The sequence below is a fragment of the Apis florea genome, unplaced genomic scaffold (assembly GCF_048593485.1).
Source record: "Apis florea isolate Af1SG1 unplaced genomic scaffold, ASM4859348v1 contig_3170_pilon, whole genome shotgun sequence".
In the NCBI taxonomy this organism is placed as follows: Eukaryota; Metazoa; Arthropoda; class Insecta; order Hymenoptera; family Apidae; genus Apis; species Apis florea.
The window spans coordinates 5,812,495-5,827,415 of NW_028256714.1; the positions used below are offsets into that span (position 1 = coordinate 5,812,495).

At 26.4% G+C, this 14,921-nt stretch overlaps 3 protein-coding genes across 3 annotated transcripts in view; 1 reads left to right on the plus strand and 2 right to left on the minus strand.

The window, feature by feature from the left end:
* The window catches only part of Cad87A (cadherin 87A), a 243,465-nt gene extending 232,414 nt beyond the window's left edge, over positions 1–11,051 (plus strand). Inside the window, exons 7-29 of the mRNA XM_012485460.3 lie at positions 428–620; positions 996–1,306; positions 1,800–1,958; positions 2,063–2,250; positions 2,320–2,482; positions 4,202–4,646; positions 4,728–4,919; positions 5,188–5,441; positions 5,525–5,657; positions 5,852–6,067; positions 6,154–6,453; positions 6,530–6,774; positions 6,849–7,142; positions 7,228–7,425; positions 7,510–7,732; positions 7,822–8,366; positions 8,436–8,611; positions 8,688–8,823; positions 8,920–9,044; positions 9,134–9,235; positions 9,303–9,516; positions 9,597–9,703; positions 9,965–11,051. Coding sequence (XP_012340914.1) covers positions 428–620; positions 996–1,306; positions 1,800–1,958; positions 2,063–2,250; positions 2,320–2,482; positions 4,202–4,646; positions 4,728–4,919; positions 5,188–5,441; positions 5,525–5,657; positions 5,852–6,067; positions 6,154–6,453; positions 6,530–6,774; positions 6,849–7,142; positions 7,228–7,425; positions 7,510–7,732; positions 7,822–8,366; positions 8,436–8,611; positions 8,688–8,823; positions 8,920–9,044; positions 9,134–9,235; positions 9,303–9,516; positions 9,597–9,703; positions 9,965–9,998 — 4,953 coding nt within the window. The 3' untranslated portion in view covers positions 9,999–11,051. The remainder of the gene's footprint in view (positions 1–427; positions 621–995; positions 1,307–1,799; positions 1,959–2,062; positions 2,251–2,319; positions 2,483–4,201; positions 4,647–4,727; positions 4,920–5,187; positions 5,442–5,524; positions 5,658–5,851; positions 6,068–6,153; positions 6,454–6,529; positions 6,775–6,848; positions 7,143–7,227; positions 7,426–7,509; positions 7,733–7,821; positions 8,367–8,435; positions 8,612–8,687; positions 8,824–8,919; positions 9,045–9,133; positions 9,236–9,302; positions 9,517–9,596; positions 9,704–9,964) is intronic.
* On the minus strand, positions 10,910–12,591 carry Rpp21 (ribonuclease P protein subunit Rpp21). The gene is made up of 4 exons (XM_012485464.3): positions 12,046–12,591; positions 11,899–11,960; positions 11,729–11,820; positions 10,910–11,349 (listed from the first exon to the last, which is right to left on the minus strand). The coding sequence occupies exons 1-4, from the start codon at positions 12,047–12,049 to the stop codon at positions 11,055–11,057; spliced, it is 453 nt and encodes a 150-aa protein (XP_012340918.3). The 5' UTR covers positions 12,050–12,591; the 3' UTR covers positions 10,910–11,054.
* Positions 12,592–12,724: 133 nt separating this feature from the next.
* Positions 12,725–13,955, minus strand: LOC100868649 (uncharacterized). The gene is made up of 3 exons (XM_003693047.4): positions 13,506–13,955; positions 13,215–13,396; positions 12,725–13,134 (listed from the first exon to the last, which is right to left on the minus strand). The coding sequence occupies exons 1-3, from the start codon at positions 13,680–13,682 to the stop codon at positions 12,840–12,842; spliced, it is 654 nt and encodes a 217-aa protein (XP_003693095.1). The 5' UTR covers positions 13,683–13,955; the 3' UTR covers positions 12,725–12,839.
* Between the last annotated feature and the right edge of the window lie 966 nt (positions 13,956–14,921).

Here is a 14,921-nt window from a genome sequence, read left to right on the forward strand (position 1 = left end):
CGTTTTTATATTGACTTCAATTCTATTATCTCGTTTGTTTATGGAAATATTTAAAAAAATATATATATTTCAAATAAAAATTGAATGATTTCGAGCAGCATTTAATATTCTGGTTTTATTATATTCTTATATAGATCGATGCATAAATATCTTGTTAAATGAATATTTTTTAATGCATCAGCTGTCATCACGATCGAAGAAAACAATGTCCAACGAGAATGAATTAACGTCATCTTGAAAAGTTTCCCAATTCGTTCAACTTGCACGTAATAAACAGATTTCCGGCGGAATTGAACTGGCAGACGAAATGGTGGCGATTAAAATAATTGGTTGAGGTAGAGCAGATTGCGCCTACCTTAAACCGCGCGATAAGATAACTCAGGATCGGGCTACGAATCATTTTTGTACAAGTGAATTTTCCTCGCAGGATGGGTTGAACAATGAGACCACGGGGGTGGAAATCAAGGTAGCAGACATTCAGAATAGCCCACCGGAATTTCTGGACTCGTTAACGGGTGTGGTACGCGAGGACGACCCAATTGGAACCTTGGTCATGACCGTCAAAGCCAGGGATGGCGATAGAGGAATGCCAAGAAAGATGATCTACGAATTGGTTACCAGTGAGTCGACCCCATTTTGCTATCTGCTATTACCAAGTTATCTGTGTTAAAATGATTAATCTGAGACTCTGCTTTTGTTTTTATTTTTTCAAATGTAAAAATCAACTAAAAAAAAATTAATTAATACGACAAAATATAAAGAAAAGAATAGAATAAAACAAAAGATAGAAGATTACTTAATTTTGGAAGCTTCTAAAAAAGTAATAAAATAAAATTGTATTAACTAATATGAAAAAAAAAAAGAATAAAAAAGAAGAAGAGAACAGTTAAAATCAAAAGACAAAAGAATGATTAATTTCTATAAGTTTTTCGAAAAATACAAAAAATAACATTTTATATTTTTCTTTTTTTTTTTTTTTTTTTTTTTTTATTTAGATCCATTCGACTATTTTCTATTGGACGATGAAACAGGTGAGCTGAGAACGGCGAAGCCGTTAAACAGGGAAGCATTAAAGGATTCGACGGGGGTGCTTACCTTGAAGGTGAGGGCACGTGAATTGATCGACGGTATGCCAGGTAATGATAATCTGACAGTCTCTACGGCCGAAGCGACGGTGACAATCAAGGATGTCAATGACGAGCCGCCTACTTTTAATCGTCGTGAATACAATATAGAAATTCCTGAGAACGTGCCGAATGGTACGCCCCTGCCTCATTTGGACATGACCGTCAAGGATCCCGATGTCGTGAGTAATTTTTAATAAAAACAAGATCAATTTCAAAAAAATTTTATTAGAACTCTTGCTCGTATTTATCGATACCTGAATTTTGAGTATTCCGAATCAATGGTTGAAAATATCACTTTAATAAAATATTACAATAAACATAATCATATCTATAATTTTAAACTTTATTATATTGTATTTATATATATGATATATATTAGTATTATTTTTTACTTTTTGAATTTAAAATTTTTTTTTTATTAGAAATGCTGTAATGTCGCAGAAACAGATATATTAGCCGCCACTGATATAATCAATTCTTCAATGTATTATTTATTTGGCCAAATAAAGAACATAACCTTAATTGAAATACATTATCTATCAAAATTTACGTTATTTGAAATTATTTTTAAATTATAGATTTAAAATAAATTTCATTTAAATATAATCTAATATGAACAATTTATACAAGCAAAACTTCATTTGCAAGCTTCATAAAATCACGTCGTTACAGGGCTTGAACTCGGTATTTTCTCTACGTTTAGAAGACATTACGGACGGTGCATTTACCATCGAACCGACTATGGCAACTGGAAGCACTTCCGTGAATATTCGCGTCGCAAATGGTTCGCTAGATTATGAGAATCCCAACCAACGTAAATTCATTATTCTGGTAAGCATATAATCCTTTTTCATGCTCGTGAATTATATCCTTGCTTGTATCTATCAATGTACTGTAAAAATAGAATTATGCGATATACCATTGTTATCCTTTAGGTCGTTGCGGAAGAGGTCCATACAGATCCAAAACTTTCCTCCACGGCAACCGTGACTGTCTCTATCACGGATGCAAATGATAATTCACCCACTTTCAGTAATCCCACTTATACCGCCGTGGTACTGGAAACTGCACCTCCAGGGACACCGGTTATAACGATCACTGCTAAAGATCGTGACAGCGGACGGTAAGAAAAATCCCGAAATATTTATCTGGATCCGAATTCGAAGGTTTAATAAAAGTTTTATATTTGCAGTTTTGGCACAGCTGGAATAGCTTATCAATTGCTTGGACAAGGTGCGCAACATTTTTCTGTTGATCGGAAATCTGGGATCATTACAGTGGCTCCCTGTGCAAATCCTGGAACATCACCTTGTTTGGATTACGAAGAACAAACGGAATATTTTCTCACATATAAGGTATATCATCATCAAAATTATTCTATTTAGTATTTATTAAAAGATAATTTCTTTGAAAAATTTTTCCCAAATTTTCCCAGAATTTATAAGTCTTTAAAAACATGTACATGTATAATAAAACATCTTTTAAGAAAATAATGTTATGAAAAGAATATTCTTATAAAAGATGTTTAATATAAAATAAATAAAATAGATGATATTACGCAATATTAATGGTTTTTTTGTAAATGGATGCATAGAGGTCATATGAAAATTTAATATTTTAAATAGAATCATAAAATTTTTAATGAATTGAATTAAGCAACTCGTTAGTTCTTATAAAAAAGCTACTTAAAAATTATTAATTTACAAGATATTGAATAAAAGAAAAAGAAAACATGTACAGGATATTGTTTCGCGTACTTTTATCTTATATACAATAAGTTTTACAAACTTTAATTTTTTCTAAAGTAATTTCTAAAGAAATTAACAGGAAATTAAAGTTGATTGAATATGATTTTTATGCATCTATTTACAGAAAAATTATTAACACTGCATAATTTGTGTTGAATGCCTCGGATTAAACAAATATAAACAAGGAGAGCAAATAGTAAGAGAAGAATAGAGATAGGATTGACCATTAGCGCCATCTATTGAATGTCAAAGATATTTCTTCAAAACAAGGTAAAGTAGAATAAGAATTGAGCATCAGCACCATCTCTTGAGAATTTAAGATACATTTTCAAATTCTTAACAAGAAAGCATTAATCTTCAATTTTTGGCCTATCTTATTCTGGTTTTGTAGAAATGTCTTTAGCAATCAAGAGATTGCACTAATGATTAATTCTTACTCTACCTCTATTTTTCTTCTAACATTTGTTTTTTTTTTTTTTTTTTTTTTTTTTTTTTTACATATATTTCATTTGTGACACTCTAGAAATGGCGCTGATTCCCAAATTTTTATCCTATATCTGTCCTTCTCCTAGCATATACTATTCTTGTTTGCAACGAGGCTTTTGAATGTCTCTGTTGATTTTATATGTTTGCAAAATTTATAAATTTTTAATAATAAAAAAAGATAATTTTTACTTTTGTATGCCGTATATAATCTTTTTTTTTATTATTATTATATCTTTTTAAGCTTATAAGCTTAGGAATTAAATAGAAAAATTAATTTATATAAAAATATAATAGATACATATAATTTATATAAAATATATAAAAATATATATGTATGTATACTATTTATGAATTAATACATTCGTAAAATTTAAAAGATCTAGATGTCAAAACAAATACAAAAATTGATATATTAAATTGATATATTAAAATCGTGAGATTATTTATTGAATTATAATTATAAGCAACTTAAATTTACTTTGATGAAACAAAAATAAATCAAAATGATAATCGAGATAGAACTATTTCACTCTATCTCCATATCACTTCTTCTAACTCAAATTTCTTATAATTTAATAAATTAAATTTAAATTTAATTTAATTTTCTTGAATTACTTTTACTTTGATTTGTATAATTAATCCTCCAAAGATATTCCATAAATATATTAATATAATTAATATAATAACTTTATATATATGTAATAATATATAATTATATATATAATTATTGGAATACTTTATATAATTAAATATAATGTGCTTCTTTAATTTTATATTATTATAATTAGAAAAATCAAAACAATGAAAAATATAAGTTTACTTAATTTTCATTTTTTTTAGGCAACAGATGATGATGGCCAGGGACAAACAACTAGTGTTTCATTGCGTATCAGTTTATCAGACGCGAATGATAGCCCACCGCGATTTTTGCAAGACAAATATCGTGCCGTTATAGACGAAGGAGCTGAAAAATTTGAGCCTGACTTGAAAGTGCAAGCCCGAGATAAAGACAAAACGTCAAAAATTACATATGCAATAGTAGGCGGCGATGATTTAGATCTTTTCGCTATAGATCAAGATACTGGTGAAATTACCATAAAAAATAAAGGTCCGGTCGATTTAACCAATTCAACTCACGATTGGATTGCGCTTGTCATACAGGCAAGCGATGGAATATTTGTCGATTCCGCCATTGTTAACATTACAATTCGCGATGTTAATAACAACGCACCTATATTTCCTCACGAGCTTTATACTGCGAGTTTACCAGAAATATCACCGATTGGTATGTAATTTTTTCCATAATAATTCATAAAAATTATTAATTATTTCAATAATGTTGTGTAATTTAATACGTGTATTTTAGGAACGGTCGTAGAAGAAGTTACAGCGACTGATGCTGACACAGGAATTAATGCAGAACTTGTTTACAGAATTCAGAAAGGAGCTTTTGATGATTTTACCATCAATGAAACGACAGGCATAGTAACGGTGTTTAGAAAACTAGATTATGATAATAAAAATACGTATCACGTAGAAGTCATAGCATTCGATAAAGGTAGATGAATATATGTATATAGTATTACATGTATATAGTGCTTGGTTAATTATCGCATTTTCTGTCCACTTGTTTGCCAACTATCATACAATTATTTCCATCAATTCTTAGAATTAATTAATTTTATACATTTTTTTCTATTTTTTGAGAAACTGATGTATTCCAATCTTGCGACAATTATCCGGACATTATTATATTGTGCTACAATAATTCGTTATTTCTTTAAACCTTTCTTATAATTTCATCATATAATCCTTCTTATGATTAGGAACTCCTAGTTTAACCGGTACAACAACGTTGATGATTAATGTTGAAAATAGCAACGATAAAGCGCCTTATTTTACGCCAGAAACTCAAAGAGCTGAAGTTACAGAAGACACTCCTATCGGAACAGTATTTACAACGTTAAAAGCTACAGATCCAGATAGTACTAATGTGGAAGCGTTAAACTTCGCCATTTCTGAACCTATTACTGCGATCGATAGAAACGGTCAACAAGTCAACGACAGTAAATCTTTTAAAGTATGATATGAAAGATGATGTTTTATTTTATAATTACAAAAGTTTAATTTGTGAAAAATATATATTAAATAATGCATTTATAGGATTTTTTCGCTGTTGACCGCGCAACCGGACAAGTTTCTGTCGTTAGATCGTTGGATCGTGATATTGCAGCAACAGTAAGCATCACTGTAGTTGTCAGTGATACAACAGCACCGACGTTGCAACAAGGAAGAGGTATTATAAATTAAAAATTATTTATATGTTAGATATAAATAGTTAGCAAAATCAAAACAAAATATTAATTCATGCGTACGCGCGTGTATGTGTAGAATCTCTAATATATTTTAACGAATATAATTAAGTCGGATATATTAAATATCGAAAATATTATCTATACATATTTAAATAATTCTTCTGTTTATAATTAGGTACTTTAGTAGTCACAATTATTGATGTTAATCATATGGCACCAGAATTCCTAAAACCATGGACAAGAGAAAATCCACGATATTTAATAGAAATGCAAGAAGAACAACCAACTGGAGCTATTGTAGGAGCATTTACAGCAGTTGATGCAGATAGTAATATAGCAGGATATGCAATTATACCACCAAGTCCTTATTTTAATATAGATAATGTTACAGGTTCATTATATATAATTGTTGCATTTAAAAATAAAGAGAAATATATAGTAAAGAGAAGTATATAGTAAATATTATAAATTTTACAGGAATTGTACGAACAAGTCAAGTTATTGATTATGAAGAAACAAAACAATTGGAGTTTACAGTAGTTGCATATGATTCTGGTGTGCCTCAATTATCTGCAACTACTAAAGTAATCGTTACTGTAATAAATGTTAATGATCAAGATCCTAAATTCGAGAAAGAACTGTATAATGCCTCTGTAAAAGAAAACTCACCACCAGGTACTCATGTTACTGTTGTTAAAGCAACAGATGGAGATGAAGGTTCATTTGGAGAAGTTAGTTATAGCCTTATAGGTGATCATGCTGCTGACTTTAATATTGGTAAGTTAAATTCTCTGTTCATAATGATGTAAAATTGTATTTTATTGTATAAACACATATTTTTATAAATTATTAGGCCATGAAACAGGAGAAATTACTGTTGGTAGTGCTGCTGTTCTTGATAGAGAAATAACACCAAATATTACTATAACAGTAATGGCCAGTGATGGTGCCCATATAAATTCACGTCGAAGTACTACAGTTCCAGTAGTTGTAAAACTCATTGATGTTAATGACAATCGACCAATATTTACACAACATAGTTATAGAGCTTCGGTTGCTGAAAATCTGCCAGTAAATCCACCTGCACCTATTTTACAGGTAATTCCAATTTGAATATGATTCTAAAAAATTGTATAATTGAAAGGACTGATATACAAAATATTTCTTATAAGGTCAGAGCTGTGGATCATGATGAAGGAATCAATGGAGAAGTTTGGTATACTATAATTCATGGAAATGAAAATGAATCATTCTCTTTAAATCATGAAACAGGTATTTTATATCCTGGAGCAGCACTTCTTGGCAGAGCTGGTTCTTATAGAATTGAAGTAGAAGCAAGAGACGGCGCTGGTAATGGTCCACATTCAGATAAATGTTATGTTGATATACGAGTCACACCAGTAAATCAACACAAACCACAATTTGTTCTACCTGAATTAACAAACGCTACTGTTGAAGTACCTGAGGTATGTGTAAAAATAGTTATTAATAAAATAATTTAATTTGATTTGTTAAAATTATACCAATGTAATAATGAACAAAATTTTTTAGAATACAGGCGTATTAAATTACTTAATATTAACTGTGAAAGCGATCGACAGAGATCCTGGTGAAAACGGGCGCGTAAGTTATCATTTAAAAGTTGGAAATCGAAACATTCAAGAAACAGAAGAATTTTCTATAGATCAAGAAACAGGTGAATTAAGATCGAAAATTATTCTTGATCGCGAAGTAAAAAGCAAATTTGAGGTAAATTTTATTCATATATTTCTAAAAAATTTATAATATTCATCATATTCAAAATAATAATACTTAATTTTAATATTATTTCAGCTTGTTCTTGTAGCTGCTGATCATGGTACACCTACAGCATACGAAACTTTACGCCTACTTACTGTACAATTAGTTGACACAAACGACAATACACCACAATTTTATGATGAATATCATTTTCAAATATCAGAAAATCGCCCAAAAGATTACTTTGTAGGAAAAGTAATTGCAGAAGATAAAGATGAAGGAAGACACGCAAAAGTATATTATTACATAGAAGCTGGTAAATAACATATATAATTATAATTTTTGAGATTATAGAAATATTAAAACGATGAACAAATTTATGCTAATGTCACAATCATTTTTCAGGAAACGAAAATTATGCATTTTACATAGACAAATCTGATGGTAGCATATATACAAATAAATCATTCGATCGCGAAACTCGAGATAAATATGTTTTATCGATATTGGCTTCTAATGATCCTGATATTTATATAAGTCCTGCAGATGCAGGACGACCATTAATGCACAATACGGATCATGGATATGTAAATGTTACTATAATTATTTTGGATGAAAATGATAATTCGCCAATATTTGAACGTAATGATTATTATGCTGGTGTTAATTCAATGGCAAATGTAAACGATTTTGTAACAAAAGTAACAGCATCAGATTTAGATGTTGGAGATAATGGCACACTCCATTATTATGTTGCCAGTGCAAATCTTTACAAATATGGATCAGAAAAACCTAGTGGTTCTATAGTTCCAAGTCCTTTCATTGTAACACAAGATGGTAAACTTGTTACAAGTGGATATATGGCTGAATATAATCAAGATAGATTTATCGTTGAAGTTATAGCAAAAGAAGCTGCTATTCCAGAAAGATATGCAATGACTAGAGTTCATGTAAGTTATTTCATATGCAAATATCTTCTTATCTAATTTTATAATTATTTATTTATTATGTTAATGAAGGTTTGGGTATTCGAAGCCTCACAATTAATAAGAGTTATTTTATCAAGACCTCCTGAAGAAGTAAATCGCGAACGCGATGAAATCGTATCAGAATTATCGAATGCAACTCAAAGTAGAGTCGTTGTCGATGATATACGGTATCACGTAGACGCATCAGGTCATATTCGTAGAGAATGGTAAAGAAAAATATTTTGAATACTTCTTAAATTAATATAATATCTAAAAAGCATAATATCTAAATACAATTTATAGGTGCGACATGTATTTACACGTAGTGGAATCAAAAACGCAAACTATTGCTCCAGTTCCACAAGTACTTAAAGTTATTGATGCAAAATATGATTTCTTGAAAGATTATTATGCTGGTTTTGCTATTGAAAATGTTGTGGTAAATATATATTAAATTTTTATATTAAATTTTGTATACTTAAAATTGTATAAATATATTAATAGAATTGGATTTTATAATAATATAATTTTTCAGCCTGCTTATGCTGGAGTACAGGAAGAACCTTTCGATCCTGCATTAGCTGCTTTAATTGCCTTATTGGTAGTTTTATTAGTTGGTGCAGTTACAGTAACGGTAGTTTGTTGTTGTTTACGGCATTGGTAAATATTAAATAAATATCCTTATTTTAATATGGAAAATATAAAATATATTATATTATATATAATAATATATATATAATATATTTTAGGGTAATCACTGTGCCAAATGATATACGAAAAAAAGATGGCTTAATAAAAAAACAAATTATTGATGAATTAAATACTACAGAAAATCCTTTGTGGATTGAACAGTGAGTAAAATTATTTTTTATAAATATAAGATTCAGTATGATGTATTTATATAATGCTTATTTTCAGAAAACTTAAATTATATGAAGAGCAAGAATTAACAATGCAAGTATTTAGTGAACCTGAAGGTGGTCTAGGTACAGAAAGACGTGGAAGTGGTGTAAGTGTTGGTATGGGTGATACATCTCAAGATAACACTTATGCTACTATTCAACGTCCACTACCTACGAGTAGGCATCGTCCTACGACGCCAGATTATACAACGCTTCCAGGAAACCACAATGTATGAAGAAAAATTATTAAATATATACAGTAGATAAATTGTTATAGAATTTGAAAATGTATTTATATGTTTTTACATAGCTTTACGAATCGGCCATGGGTTTCCAAGGATCAACATTTCAGCCATCTTCGAATGTAATGCCTCAATTTACACTTGATCGTGATGGCCAACCCCAATTCGTTTCAGGGCTAGTATAAATTAAGTTTTATGCCAATCCCTCTTTTTTAATCAATAATATAACTTATCATCATACATCGTACCTCTTTAACCACTGCTCTAACTGTTGCACGCGCCTTTCTGAAATTACACTCGCATGCACACACCTTTTCGACAATAATCGGATAATATCGTTAGGTTTGTCTGCGAGTAGACGCGTGTACAAGAAGAGCAAATTATCCCGAATTATACAGAAAAATCTACCCTGACTGTGCATCTTTTGCAATTTCAGTTCGAACTCTTCAACAACGAAGAAATCAAGATGAAGAGTAACAACGAACAGTCAATATTACTGGAATAAATATTTCCCTGTAGCTGGTGTGTGCATGTATATATGTGTGCGTTGCCAACCTATGGTCTTATCTAACTAATTGTTAGGTTCATTGTTAGAAAAATCAAAATTGCTAGATAATAGACACTGTGAAATAGCTTAATGACCAAAGCTTGGCACGACAGATATATGTATATAAATGAATGTGTAGACTCCGTCCAGCGCAGTTTTCTGATTACTTCCTCACTAGTTTAGTATTTATATAACTTATGTACGTTTTGCACGCGTAACAAAAAAGAACGTACTTATAGTGTCATTATCTTGTGAACAAATCACTGCCATATTATGGCATTAACATACAATAAAATGTTCTAATAATAAAGAGAACATACTCATAATGTTAAAAATATTTGTAATAAGAAAAACAATTCAATCGAAATATCAATATATATCATATAAGTTCATGTACAATTATTAATTTTCAATATGTTATATTTATTTAAGTTAGAATTAAATGACTGATTTTTATCTGATTAATCTGTGATTTGATTACGCCCGCATATATAGTGACGGTTAAATTGCATTTGAGATTTCTTACAACTCATTGGCGATGGGCGGATATAGTCATATCATAGCTAGTGAAATGGAGACATTCGCATCAAATTTCAATGTTATGTAAAAACATAATCATTTCGCGCTGCGAAGACCACACTGTTTTTCATCATCTAAACCGTCCTCAACGAAACATATGTGCATTGGGGTCTATGAAATTTATTGCGAACGGCTCTAAACGTACAGTATATCATATACTCAAAAACAATAACTTAACTACGATCATGTTATGTCTATAAACATTTAATGTAAAACTAATATCAGTATCATAATATTACTAGGTGGTTACGAATATTATAGTTAGTAAAAGTATCTGTTTATTGGTTATAAATTTATTGTAACATATTTTATGTAAGTCATTGATAAAAAAAAGTATTCATATATCAACATTCATCACATCTCACATCATGTGAAAATAAATATTCAAATCTGTGTATATTCAATTCTTCTCAATATCCATATGTTCTTTTTTATCCAAGTTATTTTTTTCTTTTTTATTAGATTTATCATCTAATAATTTTGGTCCATAATTAAAAATTTGGACTACTGAATTTGGTTGTTCTATCCATAATTTATATCCTTTTTTTGTAGGGTATCTTTTAATACTTAAACATGTTAAACATGTCCATTTTATACTTTTTATAGGTTTTGATATTAATCGTACTTTTGCAGTTTCCCCAGGTATAAGGGGAGATTGACAACATTTACAAATTGTTCTCTTAATATCAGGTTCTCTTAAAGAAAAAAAAATATATATATATACATTTACATAGTTTCTAAAAATTGATTAAAATTATGATTATATATATATATATATATATATATATATATACATATATAACTATACAGATATCATATAGTTGAACCTGAATTTTCATCTTTTTTTTTCTGTATTGGATATATATAAAAAAAAACACAATATTTCATTTTTTTTGAGTTTGAAAAAATTATTACTAGTCTATAATTTAATATATATAAAAATAAATTTAATTATTCACAAATGGAACATTTTTGTAAAAAAAAATACATTTATGAAAAATATATTTATAACAATAATCTAAATGTATCACATCAATTAAATAAAATTTTAAATTATTTTATAATTAAACTTACATTCTTAAAACAGATTTTTTTGCACAACCAACCATTATGTTTCCATAATATGATGCTGCTACTCTATTTTTTAAAGCCATCAAGTAACTTGCCTGTATAAATAATATTTTATTAATAATTGTATTTTAACATAAAACAATAAAATATAAATTTTTAAGAATTATTATTACCTGGTATAAGTAGTTCATTCTTTCAAAAATGTCCTTACCCTGACATAATTTTGTATTTGTATCTAACAATTATAATATAAACGATAAATATATAATATTACAAATATAAATATATTCTAATAATTTTACATTAAATTTAATACTAACCCATAGTACTTATAAGAATTAAAGGTATTTATTTCAAGTTTATTTTATAATGATATTTTTATGATAATATAAGGGTTATGTTGTATTATTTACATTTATTTACTTCACCGTTTTCACTGTCAACATAACCATATCACTTATTATTAATTAAATAAAAATCATTTTTAATAATTAATTAAATGAGAAAAATATATTTTTATTATATTTTTTAATATAGAATATAAATATTAAGTCGATTATAAAAATAGAATATATATTAAATTTAATAAATATACGAAAAAATGAACAAATAAGTACATAGTATAGAAAAATCTATTTTTTACTAAATCTAGTTAAATAATTAGTTTTATAAATGCAATGATGTACTTAAAAATTATACTTTTTTAGATATATTCTATGCAAAAAGATATTGATATATAATATAAAATTATTATTTAAAATTATTATTTATATTTAAAAAATTTAATAATAATTTAAATTTAATATTAAATTTCGTAAGATATTTACGAAATAGAATTTCTAGAACTTTTTATAAGTTATTTTTGTAAAAAGAAATGTATATAGAAATATATTTTTAAATATATTATTATATATATTAATATAGTAAAAAAATATTTTCTATATTATAGTATAAATACTTATGGATATGTCAATTGGTAAATCAACTGAAATTCAATCATTTAAAATTCTATTATTCATTTCAAATATTTTAATACTTAACAAAACAAAAAATATACAATAATACATATAATACAGATCTTAAACTATATATCATAAAATAGAATCTTGAAAATTCATTTTTTTAATATATTATAAAAATGTCTAGAATAAATTGGTTCTTGTGGACGTTCTCTTCCTGGAGTACAAATAAAATCCTTATGTGTAATAGAAATATCATTAGAAACTGATGCTAAACTATTAATTAATGTATGAGATGTGTTATTATCATTATAAGTTGATGTTAATCCATTTTGTTTTATTTTACATTTCCAACTGAGATTAGGAGTAAATTCAACTTCTAAGTTCTCTATACCTTCAACTAAGTTCCGATCAGAACTTTCATTAATATTTACATTTGTTTTATCAGTTCTATGTAATTTAAAAATAAAATGTTAAAATAATAAATATTTATTATTATTTACATAGAATATTACAAATTATAAACTTACTGGTCTAAAATATTATCTTCATTATAATCATAACCATATTCTGCAAAAACACCTTCCAAATTATCACAATCTTCTTTTAAAGTTTCATATTCTTTTCTAGTTTCTTGAAGAAACTCTTCCATATGTATTGGATTTTCTATGCTCCAATTTGTTGTTTCTGATAAAATTTCCTCAATTCCATTCTAATTATATTATATTAAAAAAATTAAATAAATATATAAATATCTTTTTTTAGTTAATAATTTTAAATAAATAATATCATAATATTTATATGATATAGATAATACTGACCTGTGTATTTTTTATAATATTCCATACAGATTCGACATAATTAATTGTTTCTTCTGTACATTCTCCAAAACATCCAATTAAAACATGTGGCAATTTCCATGTTGTTATTAATTTTTCAATACCATCATCAAGTTGCCGTGCTTGAATTATTAATTTTTCAAAATTATTTGAGTACATTGCACAAAAATAATATTTTTATTTTTTTAAACAGTTTGATAATTTCAAATGTCTACATAACGGTTTTTAAAATAAGGATATACATTTTAGCCAACATAACATATATAATTCCCTATAAAATACATTTGTTTAATGAAATAAATTATCAGTTATAAATAAATTAAATCATAAAACAAGTTATTATATTGATTGCACATTTTCATATAAAATAAATTCTACTTATCTCGAAAATAGTAGAAAGTTATAAAATTGAATTCACTTCTTTTTCATTTTAAAACATGATTGATATTATTTTCGGATATAAAAAAATATATCTTAAAAATTGTAATTGTAAATTTGACTTTATTTTTAATAAATATTTAGTTTACATACAATGAATCGTATCATTGGATTTTTATCTAATAATATATAAACAAATGGATTCGTTATAAAAATAAGTAATTTATTTTTTTATTATTTTATATTTTATATTTTCTATATTAATTTTGTATAAATAATTATATATTTTTTTATATGCAATATTTTCTTAAACTTCAATAAAGAATATATTCATTCTATAATAAAATGGTTTTTTATATATAAATAATCTAGAATATATTTTATAGAATATATATATAATATATTCAGTATATATTAAAAAATATAATAATGTTATTATGTATATTTATGTATATTACTATAAAAATATACTATAAAATTACTTACATATTTAAAAACAATATAAAATTATATAAAATATTTAATAAAATATCATATTTAAATAAGTAAAATAAAATTTAAATAAAAATTTTTTTGAAATTATTATAATATCAAGATATATATCAAGATTTTTAAATTTTATGAAATTTTTATATTAATTTTTCATTATTAATTAATTGATAACTTATTTGTAAGTAATAATAAAAAACAGAACTTGCAAAATTGTTATAAAAATAATAGTTTTATGTTAAAGAAAAATGCGAATTAAAAATTATTATTAATATAAATAATAATATTGATAATTTAATAAATAAAAAATAAAAAAAATATTTATATAATAAAAAGAAAAAAGTAAATAAATATTCAATTAATAAAATAAATGCATATATATTTATTATGTATATATATTTAATTACATATATTTCTTTAATGATATAAAAAATTTATATAAAAAAATAATCAATATAATTTTATAAATTAATTTTAAAATATACTCATGTTTAAAACATGCTATTAAGAAATTATATTATTTTATAATTA

Bases quoted from the DNA above. Each gene is read 5' to 3' on its own strand.
- LOC100868649 (XM_003693047.4), bottom strand. From the start codon at position 13,682: ATGTACTCAAATAATTTTGAAAAATTAATAATTCAAGCACGGCAACTT. The intron at 13,397-13,505 runs GTCAGTATTATC...TAATATAATTAG, and splicing joins ATATTATAAAAAATACACAG to AATGGAATTGAGGAAATTTT. The intron at 13,135-13,214 runs GTAAGTTTATAA...TAAATTACATAG, and splicing joins GAAGATAATATTTTAGACCA to AACTGATAAAACAAATGTAA.
- Rpp21 (XM_012485464.3), bottom strand. The intron at 11,821-11,898 runs GTAATAATAATT...TTATTTATACAG, and splicing joins GAATGAACTACTTATACCAG to GCAAGTTACTTGATGGCTTT. The intron at 11,350-11,728 runs GTAAGTTTAATT...TTTTTCTTTAAG, and splicing joins AAAAAATCTGTTTTAAGAAT to AGAACCTGATATTAAGAGAA.